Source organism: Sparus aurata, chromosome 18, assembly GCF_900880675.1.
Source record: "Sparus aurata chromosome 18, fSpaAur1.1, whole genome shotgun sequence".
Taxonomy (NCBI): Eukaryota; Metazoa; Chordata; class Actinopteri; order Spariformes; family Sparidae; genus Sparus; species Sparus aurata.
The window spans coordinates 16,422,835-16,448,354 of NC_044204.1; the positions used below are offsets into that span (position 1 = coordinate 16,422,835).

Consider the following 25,520-nt stretch of genomic DNA (forward strand, 5'->3'; position numbering starts at 1 on the left):
CCTTTTTTAGCTGCTATACAACTGCCTGCTCAATGAGAAGAACTATCAGTTCTTACGTAGCCTTACAAACTGATTTCAGGGCTGTCATGAGCTTTTAGCTCATGAACGTACCAGCACTTGATGTGACACATCAGACCGACATCGGCCACTGCTATCTGCTGGATTCTGAGATGATAAATCTCTAGTTTTAAGACCTCTGTATTCGGACTTCTCTCACTCTCATGAGAGTTGTTCTGACAGTTATATTGTCATTATATAATATATTTGTTGTTGGTGCAGAATGACGCTCCTTACATAAAGATCGCATCAGGATTTCAGCAAGAGAGCAGGCGGAAAATATCCATATGCATATCCTGCTCCCTGATATTTGCTGTGTGTTTGTTGTAATCAGAGCCAGCTGCTAATGTTCTCATCCTCTGTGATCAGAGACATCTGCACACAAGGAAAATAAACCACTACCTGTCATGTTGCTGGTTGTGGATCATCACTGTATTCACATTTCACCAGAGAGATTTTTGATCTCTGCCAATTCCCAGAGACTTTTCCTTTCCATATGTGTGTGCATCTACAGCGTGGAGCTTGCATGCCGCAGCCAACAATCACAATGAATTTTTTAAAGTAATAATCACTTGTTATGCGCAGGGAAACTGAATTTGTTAAGCAAAACACTCGCAGAACAAAATGCTGTAAATAATCCAGTTGGATCTTGGTAGGAAAAGACGTGAGCAGATGTGACCGTGTTTCTCTGAGCTGCTGCTCAGGTTGACTGATGTGTCTGAATGCTTCATCTCAGGCGTGAACAAGACTCAGCTGTATTTAATAAACTGAAAGTGCCACCTGGAAATTGTTCAAAGAACTTGAACAGTCAAAATTTGTTTATGTTAAAACATGGTTTAAAAAGTTAAATGATCTTCAGGGCTATTCCAGGTGTATTTGGCTTGGTACAGGATTATAATACACCAGAAATACACTGTTTTTAAAAAACAAATTGTGCGTGTGGGACATGCGCATATGCACAATTAAACAGTAGCCTGAGTGGCTCTAACAAGAGTCCAGCTTCAGACAGAAAGCTGCGTGCTGCTGTGATCAGGGACTGGAAAACACAAACAACTGTGCCGCTGGGAAGTCGCCAGAAGCTCCAAGTAATGATGATAAAGCAAAAGGCTAGTTCTTTAGAGCTTTGAAATGCTTACAAAGCTTCACCCACGGATCTTTGTGTACTCATTTTGTCTGTATACAGGGTAAGTTATTCCTGTGCCCATGGCGGTGCTAAAATAAGCTTTCTTTGTGCTCCTGCAGGGCAATTCCAACAACATTGCCACTGTCGACATTTCTGTCGGGTTCGTTGGACTGGAAAGTTACGTAGAAGCACCTGCCATCTTCTTAACGGCCCTCAGCACTTACGCAGGGCCCCTGCTCTGGGTGTGTCACCTCGTCTGCTACCTCAGCTCAGAGAGAGACAGGTAAGTGTCAGAAATGGTGTTATGCTGATCTTTATTTACAATAACCTGTAAGCTGCCCATCAGTCTGAGTCAAAGTGTGTGTAAAAGCACAGGGAAGTTGACATAGTTTGCTATAACTGATGTATAAACAGTCAAAACTGGTGGACCGGACTTTAACGTATAAGTGAGTGTAGGTTACATTCAAGCCGTTGCTAAAAAAGATCACACAATACTGACGAAGCCTCACGCCACCTGGTTTACTGGAGTTTTTAAATCTGGAGTGAATTTCCTACACTGGCACACCAGTAGCGATGTGTTTTACATCATCCTGCAAAGACTGGTTTGCCAGAACTGAAGGGGGAACAACCATCATTACAGACTAAGCTAAGACAACGAGCAGTGTAGCGCCACCTGTAGCATCATAAGCATGTTGACAATGTTTGTGTTATTACTGTCACTTAGAGTAATTACTATGAACTAAATTAGAAGTAACAGATACACATAAGTAGCCTCAAGAGATAAAAAGCTGTTTTGAAATAATTACAAACAGTTACAAATAGTTGGCTAAGGGTTATAAATAAAGATTTAGTAAGTGTTTGCCAAAGTTAAAGCCTGCTAATGAACAGATGAAAAGCCGATGTTGATAATTCGGAGTGAAACATTCTGATATCAATATATTGGTCAATGTTATTCTTTACACAGAATATACACATAAACACACATTTTGCAATGATTCCTTACACGTGGTTAACGATTATTATTATTCTGTTTAAAGAAAAAATGTTTTACATTGGCACAAATAAATCTTTGTATATCTCTCTATATATCTGTGATAGTCAATACTGGCCAATAATATTGGCCAATCGAGAGTTGTAGAAGTATGGATTTCAACTTGTTCAAAGCAACTCAAACACTGACAAATTTGATAAAAACAAAAATTCTAGAATTTAACACTTTTAAATGGTTAATAGTTATATCATTACATCAAGTTTTTAACCCATTATAAGTATATATTTTGAAAATGAGAGGTGGTGCTAATGAAGGGGGACTTCAGTTCATCTGATAGGACTACAGCAGTGTTGTTTTCATCAACGATGACGATGACGAAATTATTTCGTTGACACCCCTTTTTTTCATGGCGATAACGAGACGGTGACGAGATAAACATGGCTCTTTGATGACTAAAACATGACAAGACGTGTGTGAGTTTTCGTTAAGACGAGAATGGACGTAAATGTTAGTGGGTGGTCTGTCAGACGTTCAAAATGCATGACATTTCTGCTGTCTTCGTTGTCCGCTTGTTGTTGTAGCGGCAATCTAGGAACGGTTGCTACTTTCAAATTAAAAGCCCCCAGCTAAGAACCCAGTTCTAAAATTCAATGGGGTGCAATGTAAAGCTCTTATTTTGAAGACAAATTTGTTGTCACTGTTCACTGCCCAACTTCGAGCTTCACTTCACGTCACATGTTTACGCCTACCCCTAGATATATGGACGTATTTTAAATATAATCCATAAGTATTGGAGAGTGCTGTTGGACAGAAACCTTTTATCTCCATATTTCCACCTTTCAACTTTTTTCCCAACATATTTCAACAGTTTTTTCATGAATTGATGCCCTACTTCATCATACAAGAGTGTCACACATAAGTTGTGAAAATAGCAAATCTACAAGTTCAACACATTGCAACTTATTGACCTAAATTAATTTGTTAAAAGACTATACTTCTTCTTTTGTTTTTTTTTTACTAAAACTGGCTAAAACTAGACTAAAACCTGTTTGAGTTTTCGTCGACTAATACTGGTCTAAAACTATCACATATAGAAATAACTAAAATTTGACTAAAACTAAGAAGCATTTTAGTCCAAAAGACTAAGACTGAGACTAAGACTAAATCTAAAATGGCTGCCAAAAGCAACACTGGACTACAGGAGTTGTCATTCAAATGTTTGGAACTGCTGATCTATTGTAAATGCTGTTTAAACAAGTTGCTATCTTCAGCTTTGATTTTAACTGTCTGGGCCAGCGCCGCAACAGAGCATCATCACTTATATAGTCACTTTTCAGTGTTGGTTGTTGGTTGTTCCTTTTTCCTTGTGAATCCTGACTGTGGGTGGGGCACTACAGGTGCACAGGGATATTCTGTTAATTGGTTCACTCATAGAAACAAGGAGACTTGCCTGCCAGTTATCAAAGATGGATGTAAACAGCTTAACCTGCATAAGACCTTAACTGGAGAGAGGCCAGTAGCTGTGTTGCTGTATGTGGGTGAATGCAGCTGATAAGTACAGCTTCACCTCAGCATGAGGCCCCTGTGCAGTGTTGAGTGATGAGGCCTGTGGCTGCAACAGCTGCCCTGCTGATGGAGCCACAACTCAAATGCTTTAATGTAGACAGAGGATGGTGTTTGTGGAAGGAGTTTGTTTAACCTGCCGATGTTGTTCAAATGCCAGTGGTGAAAATGCATGGCTGTATCTACAACTGCAGATTTGTGATAAAAAGTTACTTCTTTATATCAAAAAAAGTTTAACTCTTGTCAGCACAAAGGTCCCATAGACATTAAACTGCAGGGGGTGTATGTACCATGCATGATTTATATTCTTCATAATCTTTGATCCCACATTTGAATGTGATGTGTTTAACATTTCAGTAGTCCAGACAGTTCTACTCATCTCACATTTTTTGTGCTGCTCGCAGCAGAGCCGAGGGATGATGACGCTGATCTTTACGTCCAACCAACACTCTGGTCCACAGCTCCTGACTGGTCTGCCATGAAATTTAATGTGGACTTTAAAGGTCCTCAGAGAATTACTCAGTGATATTGGTGACCTCCCAATCTTTGGTTTAGTGTGACATGAGGTAAAAATGTCACAGTGACCGAACATTTGATCATTTGATTCATGGCAAGATTTTGCCAAACCTCTATCCATGAAGTTCTCACCATCATCTACCCAAAAATCCACTTTAAAACAGAAATATTGAAATATTGAAATGCTTATTAAAATACATCTTGACATATATTTTTTCCGTAGCATCACAAGCAAGGAAAACAAATTGGTGACTGTCCGAAAAGTAAAGTGGTTACAAATTAAAAGTTAAAACATGCTGAGAATTAAGCTATATCATGGCTAAGTAAGCTAGCAAATCACCAGTCAGAAACATGACAGAATCATGTTTACAGCAGCAGAAGAAAGTAACTTCACAGCCACCAGATGCATATTTCATGTGTGTTAGTTCAAACTGCGGCCTTGAATGGTACTTCTGACCAAACTAAATTAAAATGAAGCTAAAGCATTGATCTATTTCCCTGTGAATCAAAAACTGCAACAACAACTCAAGCAGACAATAAATTGTATTTAGACTGACTAATCTGCCCACAAGCAGACCATTATTATCACATGTTAGATCTACGGAAGCCCTTAATGGCCGTGCTTGCAGTTATTTTTTAAATATCTTTATCTCGAGATCATGAGTTAATTAGTTTGTTCTTGAGATAACAGAGCTTGTTTCTCGTGATAACAGGTTCATTTATCTCTAGAAAAACAAATGGCAGATTTGTCGCGATAACAAGATAATTTATCACCAGAACGCGACCATAATTTGACTTAAGGTATTTATGTAAAGGATTATTATTGTAAGAGATAAGCTTACATACATTGGTCAAATTAAAGCATAAGTCCAGTAACATAACAAAATAAATCTCAGTGGCACAGGGGAACTGAAAAATAAACACATACTGGTGGATGTTTGAATGGCATACTAAGGTATGTATATGATAAGTAACATTGAATTACAGTCTGAAGAGTTGATTAATAGCGGGTGCTCCATCTGACATTTTCAGTCAAAACATTTCTATAGTTGTCAAAGATGCCATCTCTGCATGCTGGCATGGCCCTCCTGATCTCTGATAAACATTATCATAAGAGGAAGCGATGCCCCTCGAGCTAATGTCACATTAAATCCTTCTTGTAAACATTAAGTCCTGCATCACAATGCAGGATACACATCCATCCCTTATTGTTGTTACAATTCGAAACGTGGTGCTTTCCCCCAGAAACCCCACCTGTGATATGCACTCAAGCGTTGAAATGAATGTGACAAATGAAAGTCCAAAATAGCCTCACGTACGGGAGCTCATTCAGGATTCACTCTGCTGCACCATCAGCAGCTCGACCACAAGGCAAGTACTGGAAATGGACCTTGATCAATAGCTTTTCAGCGAGTCTCCCCTGACACACTCCAGTTCTACTTAGAGCAGCCTCATAATTTGTGGAGAATGTTTTATTGTTTTAGTGCACATCACGTCATTGTAATAAACCTTCAACAGCGGCCAATCAGAGGAGACCCATCCACACAGCTTTATTCTCATCATTGATACTGTCTCTAAAAAGTTAGATATTCTGACATAAATACAAGTTGAAATAAGCATGTTCAGGTCTGACTATTTTCACTGTGTTCTTGATTTGTAAGAAGCTCCACTGCTGCTTTGTAATCACCTGTGGTGAGTTGTAAAAAAAAGCTCAAGGGGAGATGTTGAAAGACAGTTGATATTTTGCATAACTTGCAGTTTTGTGAGCTGTTGTTGTAACAGTTTGAAATATAATGTACTGTAATAAATGTGATGTAATGGAGCCATCCATCAGACTCATATTACAGTGGTTTGGTGCAGGATTGGTGCAAGTAGATCTGCCTAAGTCAGTTCTTCAGTTAATCTTCATGTTGCATATTTTACACTGTTATTTTGCAAACTTATGTTAGAAGCAGTCCATCTTTTTTCTTCCTTCCTCGGTTTGATTTATGATTTTCACTTTTCTAACTACACACTGGATGAATGAAATCAATGTTGCATCGAGATAAGCTTTTTTAATCACCTCATTAATTTATAAAACTGTAAATTAGAAGCGATGCCGTACATATCACTCATCTTCGTCCACTGAGAGGATAAGGTTGCTGGCAGGATTTTACACAGACTGACTGTTTACCCCGTTAATCCACCTGAGAGGTCGCACATGAATGTTTTAGTATCTCTTTGATGTCGGACACAGAAACAAACTTAAGCAGTTTTAAAAAAACAGCTGCTCTGTGTGATTCAATGTTAGTAAAAGAGCCTAACCTTGATGCTGATTGCTGATGCACAGCAGAATTCTTTTTTATGTTTTTTCAAACTGAGGATTATTTCATGATGCTCAAAACCGTTTTCCTCCGGGTTTTCATGATATTATACTTGCCAGTGTCATTTCTCTTCATCTGGGGACATGGTGATTTTGCTAGTCACAGATTTACAAATGGCTCCATTAGAGCATCACAAACATCACAAGTCCACAGTTTTTGAAGATTATTTTTAACATTAGCACCCACCAGTTATATGTGACATTTTGGCAATTTTCTGCGTTTTCACCTTTGTTTTCACTTCCATATCAGTGGTTAGATAACTGTGGTTAACTGGGCATCTGATGTAAAGGGGCAGGATGCTTATTTTTCCCATCAAGGTTAGTTAAGTTCTCATGGAAAGTATTACTAAGTCTGTGAAAACAATGCCCTTTGCAGTTCTGAAAGAAATACTACCATCAAAATGAGGCCTTGGTATTTGAAAGACGTGGACATTTACTAGGCAGGGAGGATTTAAAGATATAATATGCTGGAATTCACCATTAAAATGACTAGACCTTTGTTCAATATTTAGTTATGTTGTGTATTTACATTATGAGAGAAATCAACAAGTTTATTTAGGGTAACAGTGCATTTCATTTGGATGCCCATAGGAAAGTCAGCAAAGAGAACTAAACTTAACACTAATAAAATGTGTGTTTATTTGTTACTCAGCCAGTGTTTATCCACCCTAAACAGACAGAAAACCTTATCGTATATTAGCTGTAGCTCTTTGGTACAGAACCTTTTGGAATTTCATTGTTTTCTGAATAAATTTGTCATAAAATGTGATCTGATCTTCACACGACATTTTTCTGATCTTTCATGTCTTTATTGAGAACAACGAAAAAACCTCATAGTGCTTGTGGAAAAAGTATGTGAACCCTTGAGTTAATGACCTCAAAGAATCTAATTGAGTCAGGTTTTAGCACACCTGGAGTCTCGTTAAGATAAGAAGTTTGGAGGTATGGACTACAGTTGCTTTAGCTGATAATAAACCCTCAAACCTTTGGAGTTTGCTCTGCACAAGAACACTCCACAGCGGTATTGGCAAAATGTTTTGTGGACCGATGAAACTAAGGCAGGAACTATTTGGAAAAAACACATAGCACTACATCTGGCGTAGAAAGGGCACGGCATATCATCACAGGGCTTTCCACTAAGACACAGACTAGCCAGCCATAATACATAAGTAGCCAGCCGGGGGGGGGGGGGGGTAGTACGATCTTATACACTGGTCTTAAATGTAATAATAATAATAATAATGTTACATTATTAATATTATTATTACATTATTATTAGCCTAAGTGTGCCTGCAGAACAGGCAGCCTATATTAATTTCTCAGACATTTGCTCTATTATTATTATTATTATTATTATTAATATTATTATTATTATCAGCATCAATATCTACTCTATATATTATATTATTCCGTTCCGTTCCGTTTTCTTTTCCGCTTCAAAATATCGCATCTTCTTTTATTCATTAGTGTAACTAAGTATGCCAGACGCTAATGCACCAATAAAAACTGTGATTTGCGCACTGAAAATAATAAATAATAGGCTATACAAGCTCACATAATATTGCATCATGAGGCGTTCTGGGCTTGTAAATATCTTATTGTCGGTGCATGACACCTTCACAGTCTGCAGTGGTGGCTACACAATTAAACACTCAGTGAATGTTTCTCCCTTAGCAACTAATGAAGATACACTCTTAGAGTCCGTTTGGTTTCATTTGTACAACCGACAGTGTTTTTTGATGCCAGCACGTGTCGCAGGTATTGCTAAATGGACGCTGGAAGAGAAGAGTGGATTACCGGTGACAAAATAAGCGTATTATGGTGAGCCCTGCTTCTCGCCTCCGACGGCCGACACACTGACTCCGCTGAGTGCGCGCGCACACACACCGCGTGTCGGGGCCGCGGATGAGTTTCTCTCCCTTGTGATCAATGAAGTCGGCGATGATCGGAGTAATTTGTGATTATTATCAGTACAAGCACAGCGAATCACAATTTTAATGAGTGCGGTTCAGTTTGACATTATTGTCAGTCTGTTAGAAAAACATTTAACTTTATTAAAATCGAAAAATGATAGTCATTAAAGTAGCCGGCTGGAGTTAACTGTGTAGTCGGCTATATGGCCGGCAGCCAGCGCTTGTGGAAAGCACTGCATCATGAAAACATCATCCCGACCGTAAGGTACGGAGGAGGAAACATCATGGTTTGGGCCTGCTTTGCTGCATCAGGGCTTGGCCAGCTTGGAATCATTGGGCCTCATTCATGAACCGTTCTTACGAACAAATTTGTTCTTAAGTCCCACTTACAAAGATTTTACAAAGATTGTGGCATTCATGAATTTTTTCGTATCTAGGATTTTTTCTTAGGCAAGAACAAATCCTACGAACACTCAGGAGTACTCTTACGCACATTTCAGTGCCGAAATGTTGGCATGGTTGTGTTTTTTTCTCTTGTGTAGTTCAATAAAATGCAATATTACAGTGATAATTCTGTCATATTTATTCATTTATTTATTAATTTCATATTTTTGGTAATTTACAAAGAATTTAAATTCTAAAATAAATTAAATGTGCCAATGATTTAAGATAAATCAAGTAAATTGGAAACATGCCATCAATTAGTAACCCCCCCACCATATTTATACATGGCATTTCTCCATCCAAGGCCCGCAAAACAATGGCATATATTGCTCCTGCGGCTTTCATCAATGTAAGAACACAGCTGTGAACAATTCTGAGGCTTAAGAACGCGTTGGTGAATCTGACGTAGGGTTTTCTTAAGGAACTTCTTAAGAACAACTTAAGAAAGAATCTAAGAAGATTCTTAAGAAGATATTGGTGAATGAGGCCCATTGAGAGGAAGATGAATTTCCAAGTATATCAGACAATTCTTCAGGATAATGTGAGAATGTCTGTACGTCAGCTGAAACTATGTAGAAGGTGGGTGATGCAACAGGACAACGACCCAAAACACCAGAGCAAGTCCACAACAGAATGGCTTCAGAAAAACAAAATCCGCCTTTTGGAGTAGACAAGTCAGAGCCCAGACCTCAACCCAATAGAGATGCTATGGATTGACTTGAAGAGGGCCATACACATGAGGTGTCCAAAGAATATGACAGAGCTAAAGCAGTTCTGCCAGGAAGAACGGGCTAAAATTCCTCCTCAACGGTGTGCAGGTCTGATCCACAGCTACAGGAAGCGCCTGGTTGAGGTTATTTCTGCCAAGGGGGGTCAACCAGTTATTAATTTTAAGGGTTCACTTACTTTTTCCACTGCCATTTTGAACGTTGAATGAGTGTGTTCAATAAAGACATAAAAGATTTTTTTGTTATTATTTTAGACACATCATGTTTGTCAATACCCTTGACTAAGATGAAGATCAGATCACATTTTATGACAAATTTATTCAGAAAACAATGAAATTCCAAAAGGTTCACATACTTTTTCTTGCCACTGTATATCATCTGGTGTTTCCTGTCCTTGAATCGTTATTTCTCTGGGAATTTACATCCTTTTTTGACATTTGAATCCAGAATTGTTACATATTATATCTTAAATGACAAACCTTATTCAGTTACATAATGGGAAGAGGAGATCAATCAATGTGTTTTTTTCTGGAACTCCACAGGTACAGATTATAAACAGTTAAAGCGAAACTCTGTGTACACAAACAATATTTTGATGCCAGCGTATCATGCCCCTAGCTCTCCCGTTCAAAATTAACGTGCCCAAAACCGAAACTACGGTAAAACTTAAAAGTGCCTCTTTCGTCGTAATTATGCTTTTACACGAAGGTTTGACTCATATTCAATCCCAAATAAAGCCTTGGTTCCTTTTTGGCGAGAGTTTCGCTTTAAGTCAACCAATGACCAATATTTGTTACAGATAAACATTTTCAGTAAATATGCAAATACTAGTGTCAAAATTATTAATAACCAGTGATGAATTTAACCAGCTACAATTTACTCAAGTACTGTACTGTACTTGCTACAATGTACTTTAACTCCACTACATTAATTTGATAACTTTGGTTACTAGTAATTTTGCAGATTCAAATTAGTCAGTGGCTCTTAATGATGATATGTAACCAGTCAGATAGTTCTGTGGGTGGGACATTAAGTGAGACCACAGACGGAGAGAAGATGCAGCATCAGAGCCAAAGAAACCATTTTTAAATTGATTTATTATATCGGCAATCAGACACAGCAAATACCAATACTGTTAATCATACGATGAATATTGATATCTTGGCTCTGCTGTTACAGATGCGACCTTGTGTTAATCATCTTAACGAACTACCACACATCTTCAGAATGTGATTGGTGGCTGAAATGATGCCCAACACCACCAAAAACAAGACTGAGTTTCTAAGACATTGAACGTTTTCTAGAACTCTTAGCACACAGGGGTAGTTCTGGACAGTAGATATTGTTCCATCAAATATTATTGACTCTGACGGCAGCATAGAAACAGATACATGTGTGTCTCAGTATTGAAGTGTTGCATTCAAAAAGAAGCTCATTATTTGACACATTTGTGCCTATACGGATCATCATAAAAATCGACACTGTGTGTCCGTGTGTGTGTCTGTGTGTCTGTCTGTCTGTGTTTGTGTGTGTGATATACCAGCCTTTGATTGATTTTCCACCTCCAAAAAAACTGGACTATCTCCCATGTCTCCTACTTCTCTTGTGTTGGGAAAAGGCTTGAAGTGTCCTCCCCCTCAGCTGGGACTCTGCCTGTTTGAATGAGCACGATCCCCGTACTGATTCATGCATGTGTTTCACTGCGTCAGAGATGAACTCTGTGCATCCGTGTGTGCTTGGTTTTACATCATCACCTCTTAATCTCCTCTCTGCCCCCCCCCCCCCCCCCATCATGCAGGTTTTAAAGTCATTAACTTCTTTATCAGAATTTGCCAGCAATCCGTATTATTATGAGGAGATAATGGGATCAGACTCTTCTCCTGGGTACATGCGTTAGGTAAAAACTCCAAAATGTGAAAACGTAGCTCTTGTTACGAATCCTCGGGCGAGCTTCAGCTTTACTGATTTGACATCATTTTTGAGAAAACATAAAGCAGCTGAGGATGACCTTCGTGCACATGTGAACTTCTCTTTGTGGCTCAACAGGAAGTTTGCCTATTACTCACAGCAGTGAAATGCTTTGTTCTCTGCAGTGCTTTCCTCCTCTCTGATGAATCCTTTTCCTCTGCAGGAGCCCAGTTGCAGTCGGCCATGGCTGCTACTGTTTGGCCCTGCTGCGGTCTGTGCCAGCCGCAGCTTACATTGTGCTGGTTACTGTTCTGCGGTACCATCTCTTCATATGGAGTGTCTTTTCACCCAAACTACTGTACGAGTCCATGCACCTGCTGCTGACTGCAGGAGTCTGCCTCATCTTCAACACAATGGAGCAAAGCCACAGTCCCAGTAAGTCTTAGGGAGCCAAAGACGAACAAGTTCCCTGACGTCACCCTGTCGGACACAGTCTCTTTATAGTGTGTGTGAGACGTTCAGACAGATACACACTACAATATGCTTCCCCTCACTCTGTAGTACACTGATCCCTTCACAATATGTGAAGAGATGCTTCAGAGATGGTCCTTCTTCTGGATGTTTGCTTTGCAAAGAAATACATTGAGAATACACTTATAATGTATTTGTGAGCAGTGTATTTAAATATTTCACTCTTTCCGAGGAGTTATTGTTTCCGGATTAATAAAAGTGGAATGACTTAAAAAAGCTTTTTGAAAGAAAAACTTTTTTTTTTTTTAAATGTATATAGGTATATTACCTCAGGGACAGGTGTACAGTTTTTGGCTGCATGTTTAACTGAATAACTTTGATGTGTAGTGTGGAGAACAACATGTGTTAATGTTGTTGTCGACCTGCACTCTTAGAGGTGTTTTCAGTAATTTGGCTGATTACAACTTCAAAGCTGCAGCTGGGCAGTAACGTCACCAGAGGAAAAAAACACAGGTGTTACTGATAAAATTAATGATGGCTGAGTTCCATTTAGCTGCTACAGTTTCAGGGTCCGGATATAAAGAGCCGAAGTCACGGCTCTTCTGGTGGACCTCATGGAACCCTGTTTCGAAAAACATTGTACAGTAGTTAGACAGGGAAATACATTTTTCATCCCTTTTGAGTTTTACCATGAATCTCACATATGATGGTTATCAATTAAGAAGCGTACATTTTCAGGTCAGTTAAATTGCTGTTTGTCATAAAGATAGTAAAATATCATTTAGTTTTGTGTTCCCTGTCGGTGAATTACATTTTCTCGCTCAACACGTCACCAACACCAACATGGCCACTGTCTCAGCACAGAACAACTACTTACAAAAGGTGAAAATCATAATAAACCTGGCCAGATTGACAAGTGCAATTACGTAAAAGGAGAGTTGGACAGTTCTGTGAGCAGCTTTGCAATGTTTAAGTTACAGGTTTTGGGGACCACATCAATGACAGCTGATCAAACTGCAACTTTCTTCACTTGGAAATTATTTTTTTAAATTAACAAACATCATACGTGTGATTCATGGCAACCTCAAACAAGATCAAAAATGTATTTGTCCCTCCCCACTGACCACTGTACAATGTTGGTATAAGGTTATAATAAGGTCCTATGAGGTCGACTGGAAGGGGCGTAACATCGGCTCTCTATTGTACGCGCTGTCTTACTGTCCCACCATCGTGCATGTCAGCAACACTTGTATTTTTCCTGCCCTGACTGGTCAATCCGTCTGCTGTGAAGAAAGGTGTAAGCACTAATTATTAAGGTTTAAGTTGTCCTGGCCTAATGGGTTCAACAAAGGTAGACCTCAATCAAGCAGAGTCTGCCACTGCCCACACAGTCCTGAGCAGAGATCTAATCAGGCAGCAGTGGAAACACCTGTGTGGGTGTAATATGGAGACAAATGGGTTTAAATGTGGGCTTTTGAAAGACCTCCATTTCTCTTCAGATTACTTTCAATATGCTGGTAAAATATTGTTATTTTCTTCCTGTTCTTTTTCACTCTAAACCCTCCATTTACCAGGGACACTTTGAAAATGACTCAGACTAAGCTGCTTTAGATATCTTTCTGCGTACAAACATATGCTCCATTCCAAATCACATACTTTCTCTTTTTACCTTTTAGTACGTACTGCAGCTTCCCTTAAAAAGTGCACACTGTTGCATGCATTATACATCGCAAACTTTGAACCTCTTGCTCACACATCCATAGCAGTTCATATCAATTGTACACAAAAGTCCCCAAAAATATATAGTACTTACCCTTTCATTGACCATATTCACATGGCGGGCATTTTCCACAGCTATGGCGCTCAGGGTGGGAAGATCAAGTATTTGGATAAAGTTATGCTGTTTTCCACATTGCAAGTCGTATAAACATAGAGAATTGACAAACTGTTATCATTTCAGTGCTTCCTGATTGATCAGCAACTGGGAAGATCTGATGGTAAAATGGACCATATTTAAAGATAAAAAAACATATTTTAAAAAAAAAAAACCTTGGGTAATGTTAGCATTCAACCAATTCCTAGCTTACATTAAAGTTTGATTACTTCCAGTGATTTTTATTTACAGGTGTAAAGAAATGTCCCCTTTCCTATTGTATACTTTTCTATGTATAATATTTACACTATCAGACACTGATGTAAACTGGGAAGTGGTTGAATGCTAACGTTAGCTGTTGTCTAACAGAAGCTAAAGGGTCATCAACTACATTCTTTTACCTTGAAAAGGATCTGTTTCCCCTCCAGAATTCCATAGTCCTTCATCTCCTCAGCTGCTGATCAGTGAAATGATAACAAATTAATCAATCCGACCTACATTTGTAGGACAGGCAAACTGGAACACAGCGGTACAGCGTTTGAGCTTGACACCCTCAGTGTGATGTCAGAAGAAGATGGCCACCATGTAAATATGATCTATTGCAGCTTCCATAATCCGTCAGTGAGCTGTCATTTGTCTGTGCTCTCTCAGCAGCACATTTTGTCTTGTCAAAGCAGGAAAACAAAGGTGTGACCAATAACATTAACGATGACTCCAGTACGGCTGGTCAGTGAGGAAGCATGCACAGCACCAGAGCCCAGGAACCATCTCACCTAGATACAATGCAGACATAACTAATGTTATAAATTCCACCTGTGCTTTCTCTGCTTTGTCAAGTCAAAATGTCTCCAGTGAAAAGGGTCCTTTGATGTGAAGTGTCTTCCGATGCGCAAAGGATTGTGGGTCAGAATAACCAGCAAAGCATGCAGTCTTTGACACTGCAAAATGCAACTGGATGTGACTTTTGTCATACTGCATTTAAGATGCTATGTTTGGAAATGTACTAAATCTATTTCTGGCATATTAATAGTATGACAGTATGACTGTTGGGTATAACCAGACATTTTCTATTGATATTTAGGTGAATCGGTTAAAAGGCTCAGGTTTGGGCGATCTGTGTGCGTGCAGTTTAAACAATTGGCCTTTTTTTCATAGTCTGGTTAGATGCATGACAACATTATCAATATGATAATGACCTAAATTTATTCATGTAATTTTATTGATTCCCATGTAATTAAAGTGAGAACTACAGCAACCTGTGACATCTAACTAGAGTTTGGACCAGCTTGTCAGTTCACAGCTCAGTCAGACATCCAGTGCACAGCCAGCCAAAAGAAATAAAGGGAAAAATCAAGGTGTATTTCATTTTAAGTTATTTTCTCCAGCCTTAACTGAGCCTTTTATTAATTCAGTAGCAATTTCACTGTCTTCGCAAGAATTTCTACTGCATGCAATGTCAACTGGAGGTCTGCAGCGCAGCAACACCACCAGACACACTGTTCTTTTCTTATATTCAATCCTGTTTATTTCAGTGCATCACAATAAGGGCTTAGTTTTAGTTATGCTAGGCTGCCTGTAGGAATGACTTCATGAAACTGGCATGCAGTGGCACCCTGGTAGCACACCTGGTGGAGCACACATCATGTATCGAGGCTGAGTTCTTGCTGCAGCAGCCGGGGTTCAGTGTCAGCCTGAGGCCCTTTCCTCGTGTCTCTATCTCCTGTCTTTCCTGTCTCTCTCCAGCTGTCACGATCACAAATAATAAAAAGTAAACACATAGAAAGTAAGAAAGTACAAAAGTTAGTAATTTAGGTAACAGATCTGTGTGAAATACATTTAATTGCATTTTAGCTATTCTAGGGGCACTATGTAGTTTTGGAGAAGAAATTCAGAAAAGATATTTACAATATTAATGTGGCAATGATACAAACTCAGAAATATGATTTTTTTTTCCCCATATATGAATAAACAAACAGTTCTCAGATGAAAATGTGAATATTGTTTGAAACTAGAAAGGTGGCAGGGTCCGCCAAATATAAACAAAGTAAAACCATGTGAAACTGTGTTGTCCTTTAAGGTCAGTTTGTTTATTCAGTTTATTCAGTCATGAAAAGAAAGAGGGTTTGTTTTGGAATGAAAAAAATCAGTCAAAGAAGATCTTTCTCTTTTGATTGAAATGTCTTCCCCAAAACTACACAGTGCTCCAATAATCTTGCTGAGGCAGGATGTGAGAGCTGACTGGCAAAACACAAATACTGACCTTCAAGTATTCTTTTTTAAGAATTTAACTACACTTCCTCATTGTTTTCTTTATTTGCCAAATTGTTCAGTAGGAAATAAAGTTAGGAATAAAATGCCCAAATCTGTTGCAGTGGGATGACCTTAAAGTTCTGCTGCAGGAACATAATCCTTTTTTTACTTGCTCTCCTTATCCACCTGAATCCTCTTGTATACACTGTGTAAGTCATCTAATCTCCAGTTGCTGGCAGTGCACTGCAGACTTCTTTAACTTGTACTCAATATGCTCTTGCACTATCACTGAAAATACCACCAAAGTAAAGTTGGCTATCGTCCAAACCAATAAAAGTGTGGAGCCAAAAGAGCAAACAGTGTGTTGCTGTCCGACACTTTACTGTTATAGTTTCTGGACTCCATTTTTGAGAGTAAAATCAGAAGAGTCTCATAAAACGTCCAGTCATATTTTTGCTCATGTAATTTGCATCATTAAAATGTTCCTTCCTGCAGTACAGTATGCTGTTCTACAGTGTTTTGTTACTGTGGTGCATTAGAAACGGAAAGCGGGGACTTCCATCCTGCAGTTATTTTGTTGAGTAATGTGCTTCTGTGATGTCAATGAACAGCTGTGACTACTTCAAAGCTCCTTCCTGATTATAACCTGGCAGTTCTTACATCATTACCCTTTGAGATTTGTCCAGAAAAAGAGCGAGCTGAAAGATTCAGTGTTTAAGCTACAGTGTGCAACTTTTCACCCCGGGGCAAAAAAAAGTGAATCGCAAGCTCCCTCCCCAACACTTGTCACTCACCTTGATGAGCTGTCTGCCCTGAAACAGCACCTCGCCCGAGGCTAAGATCACTGACATCCCCCAAGCTGCCACAGGCGTCGGAGAAGCAGATGCCAAACTGAGAAACGGGAGGAGAACAAAAAAAAACTAAAAAAAAAAACTAAAGAAAAGAGGCAGCGCTGATGTTCTGTGTGTTTTTCTGAAGAGATTTTCTCTGATGCAAGACGAGCTCCACACTTTGTTTTGCTGCTGTTGTGGTTGTTTGCCGCGGCTCACCTTGACAGGGACAACCTCAACGCCAGCTCGGGAAGTGGAATTTTAAATGTTCCGAGCATCATTGAAAAGTCAGACAAACAAGCGGATTTACATCTGAATACACAGGGTCAGTGACACCGACACACGCTGCATATGGATCACCGAGGTGAGCTGGTCTGCATAAGAAGCAGGACACATTTAGCTCTGAGGTGACTGAGCTCAAAGCCGAGGTGACCGTTTCCTAAATTCACAGCAAACTGTCGAGCACCTTCTCCTCTCGTTAGTTAAGTACGAAATCTGTCAAAGCCTGATGGAAATGGTTTATGAACCGCTTAATAATCTACATCACTCATGTGGATTATCTGTCAGTATGCTTCACATCACCGTGCTTGTCACAACAGGTTTGCAAATTGATGTCTTTAGCCAACAAAATGGCGTCATGTTAACCCACAGTGTGTCTGTTTGGAGATACAACATTAAGCATATGATAAAATGTATGTTGCTGCAACTTTCATTTGTTTTTTTTGTAAATATTACATAAGTTTCCCCTCTTGTTGCGATTTTTGAAAGCAAATTAGGGTCATTTGAAATGAACAGCAATCCATTCTCTCAGTCAGAGATGGATTTTCTGTTCTGAGCGATAGAGATGAATGTTGTTGTTGTGAAGTACTTTTTATAGTGCTGAGGATCAATTATGTTTGACAGAGCAGAGTCCCTCTGCATCACATTACTTCTTTCTTCTGCACTAAGATGAAAACCTGCGACACTGCTTTAGTTCTGTGGAGTCAGAGACTGTACTTTGGGACACAGAGTTTGATAATATCATTACAGCGGTCATTTTTCTTGGTGTTGGCAGCGGAGTTTGCCGCCAGCAGCCAGGAATGTGGTTATTTTTATCCTTTGGTTTTTGGTGGATGAATTTAGTGTTTTTATAAGGGACATTTTTCTGTTCGCTTATTTTTTTGTTTGTCCAAGTACACTGTGGTTCCTTGTAACTCATTAAAAAAAGAAACCTTATTCAAAATGACCTGCTAGACAATACAGGGTAACTCCCACAATTTCCCACATTCAAAAGTGTAGGCGTGCATGTGATCTGACATTTGCAGTGATGGAGTGCCTCATAGCTAAGTTGCATTTTGGGTAATGTAGGTGCCATGTTTTGAAAAGGAAGAAGAATGTGTGGAATAAAAATAGGTGAAGTCTGGTTCTGCTGGATCGTTTTCGATCACTTGTTCTTAAACTGTCCGTAATGTCTCCAACAGTGTTGTAGCAGTGCAATGCTAGACCAGCAGACTGCTTTTCAAAACCTGGTGACTACATTACCCACGATGCACCTTAGCCACTGAGTGACATCACTGGAAGAAATCTGTCAAATTACAAGCAGCTTCCTCTGGAGCCACAAAAGGCTTTATACTACCTTTTTCCACATAAGACCTGTAAACACACAACATTTATGGAGTTGACCTTTAAGTAATTTGGGATTTATTTATTTTTTTTATGCAAGAGAGAATAGTAAGTAGCTTATTTACCCAAAAGGTCATGAAATATGACTCAGAACCATGAAGTCTGAATGTCTAACAGTGAGTGGTGTCTGGGTCAAAGTCACTGTAATGAACTCCATTAAAGAAATAAGAGAAAATAAATCTAAAGTGGCATCTTTCTTCTTTTTTTTTTTTCTTATTTGCTAAAACCTCATGGATCTTTATGTAAAAACCTGACTGCACCGGTGCACCAAGGAGCCTCAAAGCAGCTTCTCACAAATCTGATGGGACGACAGTTTCTGTGTGAAATCATTCCTCTGTATCCAAATACCTACCAGCCCATGAAATGGATCAGAATAATTGTAGTGTCCACACGGTTGAAAGCTTTTGAGCACGTGTTAGCAATACAGTTCTCCATCACAAGAAAAGTGGACTTGTTTTTGTGCATATTTTCCACCTTGTTATGATCCTTCTGTTGATGTGTTGACTGAATTTAATTTGTTTATATCAGGTCTGACGGAAAAAGAATGAATGTAGTTAGCATAACAGTCAGTAGAGACATTAGAGGTTTACATCAGACTGCAGTAGATTATTTTCCAGCTGTTAATATCTGACATTTACATATTTGGTTCTTCTGGTTACATCCAACTTGTGTTTATGCAATTTATTGTATCTACGCAGTTCATCCTGGTTCTGCGTGTGTCCACTCTGTGATCCTTTCAAAAATGAAGTGATTTCCCTTTCTTACTTTTGATTTCTGTATCTTCTGAGTTGTAAAAATCTGAAATTATGAAAAGTGGAAGAGGATTATTTCCAATGTTCATTTCCTAATTAAATTCTTGCGTTATTTATGTTCTTAATAATGAAATAAATGATTTACTACACTACTGTCTTAGTTTCTGCGTGATTTTTGTATCACTTGAGACAGCCATGCAAAGGAACTTCCGTAGCTTGATTTTAGTTGAACATTCACATATTTTAATCAGACGTTTTAATAGGACATTCACGCTCAGTCCTCCTGTAATATCAGTGATTAGCTGCCCATTAAATTGTCTCTCAGCTCTGTGCATAGAGGCCATCTGTCTGCAGCCCCAGCCTGCTCTGGAGAGTGAATGACATACGAGGCGCTTTTCACCTGAGTTTCTCTTTGTCAAAGTTTCCTCCTGACTTGGTAAAACTGGACAAGAAACCATCCCTGAGAGTGCACCTAGCATATCTACACGTACAGGGCAGTAGTAGGAGGATGGTCATTTAGTAATCATCCCTCTATCTGCTATCCACCCACTAAATAATAATTTTGTGCCTTCAGGAGCTGCACTTCAATGCCATCATTAAAGGAACCACACATTTCATGCTGTGCTCACTTTTGAGTGGGAGTCTCTCTTAAAGCCTCCACTGTGATGATGCACTTAAGATGTATTATTGCCCTGCAGTCAGAGATGTTGTGGACAAAAAGCTGAATTCAGTTCTTAATGGAAACTGTTTTTCGAAGATGTCTTTGAATGTGTGCATCCACAAAATTCTCAAAATTACGTGTTTGTTGTCACAGTTTCATTTACTTTTATAAAAAAAACATATATTTTTACTAGTTACACTTTGTCAGTAAAATGTTCAGAACTTAATGTAGAACTTTGATAAAAAAGGATCTTCCACATTGAAATCTGTTCTCATTTTCCAGCGCGGCATATTTTACACAAAGATACTTGTGTATCCTCCACCTTATCGTGGTGGAGGGGTTTGAGCACCCGAATGATCCTAGGAGCTATGTTGTCCGGGGCTTAATGCCCCTGGTAGGGTCTCCCAAGGCAAACAGGTCCTAGGTGACGGGTCAGACTAAGATCGGTTCACTCGCCCCTGATGAAAGCAAGAATACCAAGGACGTGCACATCGCCCGGATCGGCGTCACCGGGGCCCCACCCTGCAGCCAGGCCTGGGGTTGGGGCTCGCAGGCGAGCGCCTGGTGGCCGGGTCTCGCAGCCCGAACGAGCAACGTGGGCCCGCCCTCCCGTGGGCTCACCACTCGCGGGAGGGTTCAGAAGGGGCCGGTGCAGAGGGATATGGGTGGCGGTCGTGGGCGGGGGCCCCGGCGGCCCAATCCCCGGATGGTGACTCTAGCCATGGGGACATGGAATGTCACCTCACTGGGGGGGAAAGAGCCTGAGCTGGTGCGGGAGGTTGAGCGGTACCGGCTAGAAATAGTCGGGCTCACCTCCACGCACAGCCTGGGCTCTGGAACCCAACTCCTTGAGAGAGGCTGGACTCTCTTCTACTCTGGAGTTGCCCGCGGTGAGAGGCGGCCAGCTGGTGTGGGCTTGCTTATAGCCCCCCAGCTCAGCCGCCATTTGTGTTGGAGTTCTCCCCGGTGAACGAGAGGGTCGTTTCCCTGCGCCTTCGGGTCGGGGATAGGACTCTCACCGTTGTCTCGGCTTATGGGCCGAACAGCGGTGCAGAGTACCCGGCCTTCTTGGAGTCCCTGGGAGGGGTACTGGAGAGTGCTCCAACCGGGGACTCCGTCGTTCTCCTGGGGGACTTCAACGCCCACGTGGGCAATGACAGTGTTACCTGGAGGGGTGTGATTGGGAGGAACGGCCTCCCCGATCTGAACCCAAGTGGTGTTTCGTTACTGGACTTCTGTGCTAGTCACAGTTTGTCCATAACGAACACCATGTTCAAGCATAAGGGTGTCCATATGTGCACGTGGCACCAGGACACCCTAGGCCGGAGATCAATGATCGACTTTGTGGTCGTGTCATCTGACCTCCGGCTGTATGTCTTGGACACTCGGGTGAGGAGAGGGGCTGAGCTGTCAACTGATCACCACCTGGTGGTGAGTTGGATCCGCTGGCGGGGGAGGAAGCTGGACAGACCTGGCAGACCCAAACGTATCGTGAGGGTCTGCTGGGAACGTCTAGCAGAACCCTCTGCCAGGGAGATCTTTAACTCCCACCTCCGGGAGAGCTTTGACCGGCTGTCCGGAGCTGTGGCCGTAAGGTCTCCGGTGCCTGTCGCAGCGGCAATCCCTGAACCCGGTGGTGGACCCCGGAAGTAAGGGTTGCTGTCAAGCTGAAGAAGGAGTCCTACCGGGCCTGGCTGGCCCGGGGGACTCCTGAGGCAGCTGACGGGTACCGGCAGGCCAAGTGTGCGGCAGCACGGGCTGTCTCGGAAGCAAAAACTCGGGTCTGGGAAGAGTTCGGGGAGGCCATGGAGGAGGACTACCGGTCGGCCTCGAAGAAATTCTGGCAAACCATCCGGCGCCTCAGGAGGGGGAAGCAGTCCTCCGCCAACACTGTTTACAGTGGAGGTGGGGAGCTGTTGACCTCGACTGGGGACATCGTCGGGTGGTGGAAGGAATACTTCGAGGATCTCCTCAATCCCACTGACATGCCTTCCATAGAGGAAGCAGAGGCTGGGGACTCAGAGGTTGACCCATCCATCACCCAAGCCGAAGTCACTGAGGTAGTCCGTAAGCTCCTCGGTGGCAAAGCACCGGGGCTGGATGAGATCCGCCCTGAGTACCTCAAGTCTCTGGATGTTGCGGGGCTGTCTTGGCTGACACGTCTCTGCAGCATCGCGTGGCAGTCGGGGACAGTGCCTCTGGACTGGCAGACCGGGGTGGTGGTCCCCCTATTTACAAAGGGGGACCGGAGGGTGTGTTCCAACTCTCGGGGGATCACACTCCTCAGCCTCCCCGGGAAAGTCTATTCCAGGGTACTGGAGAGGAGAATTCGGCCGATAGTCGAACCTCGGATCCAGGAGGAACAATGCGGTTTTCGTCCTGGCCGTGGAACACTGGACCAGCTCTATACCCTCTGCAGGGTGCTCGAGGGTTCATGGGAGTTTGCCCAACCAGTCCACATGTGTTTTGTGGACTTGGAGAAAGCATTCGACCGTGTCCCTCGTGGCATACTGTGGGGGGTGCTCCGGGAGTACGGGGTCGGAGGCCCTGTACTGCCGGAGCAGGAGCTTGGTTCGCATTGCCGGCAGTAAGTCAGACCTGTTCCCAGTGCATGTTGGACTCCGGCAGGGCTGCCCTTTGTCACCGGTTCTGTTCATTACTTTTATGGACAGAATTTCTAGGCGCAGCCACGGGCCAAAGGGGATCTGGTTCGGGAGCCAATGGATCTCATCTCTGCTTTTCGCGGATGATGTGGTCTTGTTGGCTCCTTCGAGCCGGGACCTCCAGCATGTCCTGGGGCGGTTTGCAGCCGAGTGTGAAGCGGCTGGGATGAGAATCAGCACCTCCAAATCCGAGGCCATGGTTCTCGACCGGAAAAAGGTGGCCTGCTCCCTCCAGGTGGGAGGAGAGTTCCTGCCTCAAGTGGAGGAGTTTAAGTATCTTGGGGTCTTGTTCACGAGTGAGGGAAGGATGGAGCGTGAGATTGACAGACGGATCGGTAATGCGGTCTTTGTATCGGTCTGTCGTGGTGAAGAGAGAGCTGAGCCGAAAGGCAAAGCTCTCGATTTACCAGTCAATCTACGTTCCGACCTTCACCTATGGCCATGAACTTTGGGTCATGACCGAAAGAATAAGATCCCGGATACAAGCGGCCGAAATGAGTTTCCTCCGCAGGGTGGCAGGGCGTTCCCTTAGAGATCTGTTTCGGATGCCCCCGGGACGCCTCCCTCGGGAGGTGTTCCTGGCATGTCCCTCCGGGAGGAGACCCCAAGGAAGACCCAGGACACGCTGGTGTGACTATGTCGCCCAGCTGGCCTGGGAACGCCTTGGGGTCCTCCCGGAAGAGCTGGAGGCAGTATCCGGGGAGAGGGAAGTCTGGGTGTCCCTGCTCAGGCAGCTGCCCCCGCGACCCGGCCCCAGATAAGCAGATGAAAATGGATGGATGGATGGATACTTTGAAGTTTTGAGCCGACATTAAAGGAGCAATTTGTGAAATGCACTAACATTATCAACAGAGTGTGAAGAAACAACAGTGCTGACATAAGTCAAAGACGTCCATGCACTGTGTTGAAGACATGACCTGTCCTGTAATACCACCATGTACCAGCGAGAGGCGATAGTCTAATAGCCCCCTGAGTTTCAGCTTGCAGATACATGCCAGTCGTCAGCATATTTCAAGACAGTAGATACTTCTGCTTTGCATGGTTAACTCAGCTATGAGCTAATTAGCATAGAAATAGCCAGCTACAGCCAAGCATCATTAGCACAGAGCAGCAGATGTTGTTATTCTGGTGATAAATTGCTCCCACTCTTTAAAACCTGAAAATATTCTATAAATTACCATTTAAAATTCTCTGTCACGATGGCGACCTTCTTCCCAGACATGTCCTCCAGCTCTTCTGGCTGATCCTGAGGCGTTCACTGGTTGAAAGGGATCTGGAGTCTCTTTTGCATGTTCAGAGTCTGGCCCCAGGGCCTCCTTCCACTTTGACATGTCCAGGGGGCATCCTGATCAGAGGCCCAGACCACCTCAGCCGGGTTCCTTTCACTGCAAGTCGCAGCCATGTATCACCAAGCAGGACACACTTCACTCTCCACCAATAAGCCTGGCAAAGCCCTGTTTCGGTTGGTGCCAGAGCAGAACTAACCAAAATGAATTCTCAATAGACTCACCCAGCTCGTCCCACACGTTTGACTTCCATGAGCACAGAGGCTGCTGTCCTTTTGGCCTGCCAGTACCAGTCGGCAGATTCAAGAGTTTATTGGGCTAACAGAGCCCAGAGGTCCTCTTCCCTCACCTCACCTTGTCAACGTTTCCATCACAGCTGGCACAGATGACCTTCTGATTACAGCACTGAGCAGCCGCCTCAGCCATGGAGGCCTTCAGCATCTGGCTGGAACCTTTTTTACCTGGGGCAGCTCTTGAGGAGAAAAGCGTCCATGTCTCAATCCAGGATATGGATGACTTCACCCAAAAATGTTTACCCTCATGCCAATGGTAAATCAGGTGAATTCTATGGAGACTTAAAACGTATAAAAGTGACTGAAGCTCCATACAGCTCATCCATAATCCTCCGAAGCCCTGAGATCCAAAATTCATTTGACAAGAAATTACTTGCATCCTTGACAGGCATGCAACTTCTTCAGAGGTCATCTTTAGCTTCGCTAAGGGTGTAAATAACAATTTTCAAATCATTTTGGGAGCTCGGGGCCTCAGGAGACTTGGATTATATTGTACGAGCTGTATGGAGCCATTTATGTTATTTGTTGGTTGTTTATTTACATTTTAAAACAAGTCCTCATCTGCGTCAGTCGTTTCGGAGAATGCTGCAGCGCTGTTTTGCTGTGAAGCTCCAGAAATGTTTTGTGGACTTCTAATGTTTGGTTGAACTGTTCCTTTAAGAGCAGGCTGTGTGGATCTCTTTTTTCTTTTGTTAGATGGATAAACATTAGCGTTTTCTTTCATGCTTGTTCATGCTCTTGGTTTCATAAAGTAGCTTCATTGTGTTATCTATCAAATCCAGTCTTCTCTCATGTAGTTTAAAATGGATCCAATAAGTATGTGTGATGTCAGGGGAGTCACTCCTCGAGATGAACTTTAAAAGTATTATCACTGGGGTCTCTGGTTTGCATCATCTCTACAGTGTCTTTTGAGTAATTGTCTTGGTTTTAACAGTTCACCCAAAAAGTCAGTCATTATGTATCCAGCCCCGAAGCTGAAAGTCAGCTGGTAAAGTTTCGTAGTCCACAAAACATTTCTGGAGCTTCACAGCAAAGAAGCTTTAAAGCGTTCACCCAAACGACTGAAGTTAGATGGGGATTTGTTTTGAAACATGAAAATCAAACTAGAAAAACGTCAAATGGAGATCCAAGTTGATACGAAAAGACGTTATTTACACCTTCAACACACTGTCAA

The 25,520-nt window shown here is 41.9% G+C and overlaps 1 protein-coding gene across 1 annotated transcript in view; it reads left to right on the forward strand.

The window, feature by feature from the left end:
- pigg (phosphatidylinositol glycan anchor biosynthesis class G (EMM blood group)) overlaps window positions 1–12,353 on the forward strand; it is a 75,987-nt gene extending 63,634 nt beyond the window's left edge. The window contains exons 12-13 of the mRNA XM_030397093.1: window positions 1,300–1,463; window positions 11,829–12,353. Coding sequence (XP_030252953.1) covers window positions 1,300–1,463; window positions 11,829–12,051 — 387 coding nt within the window. The 3' untranslated portion in view covers window positions 12,052–12,353. The remainder of the gene's footprint in view (window positions 1–1,299; window positions 1,464–11,828) is intronic.
- The last annotated feature ends 13,167 nt before the right edge of the window (window positions 12,354–25,520 follow it).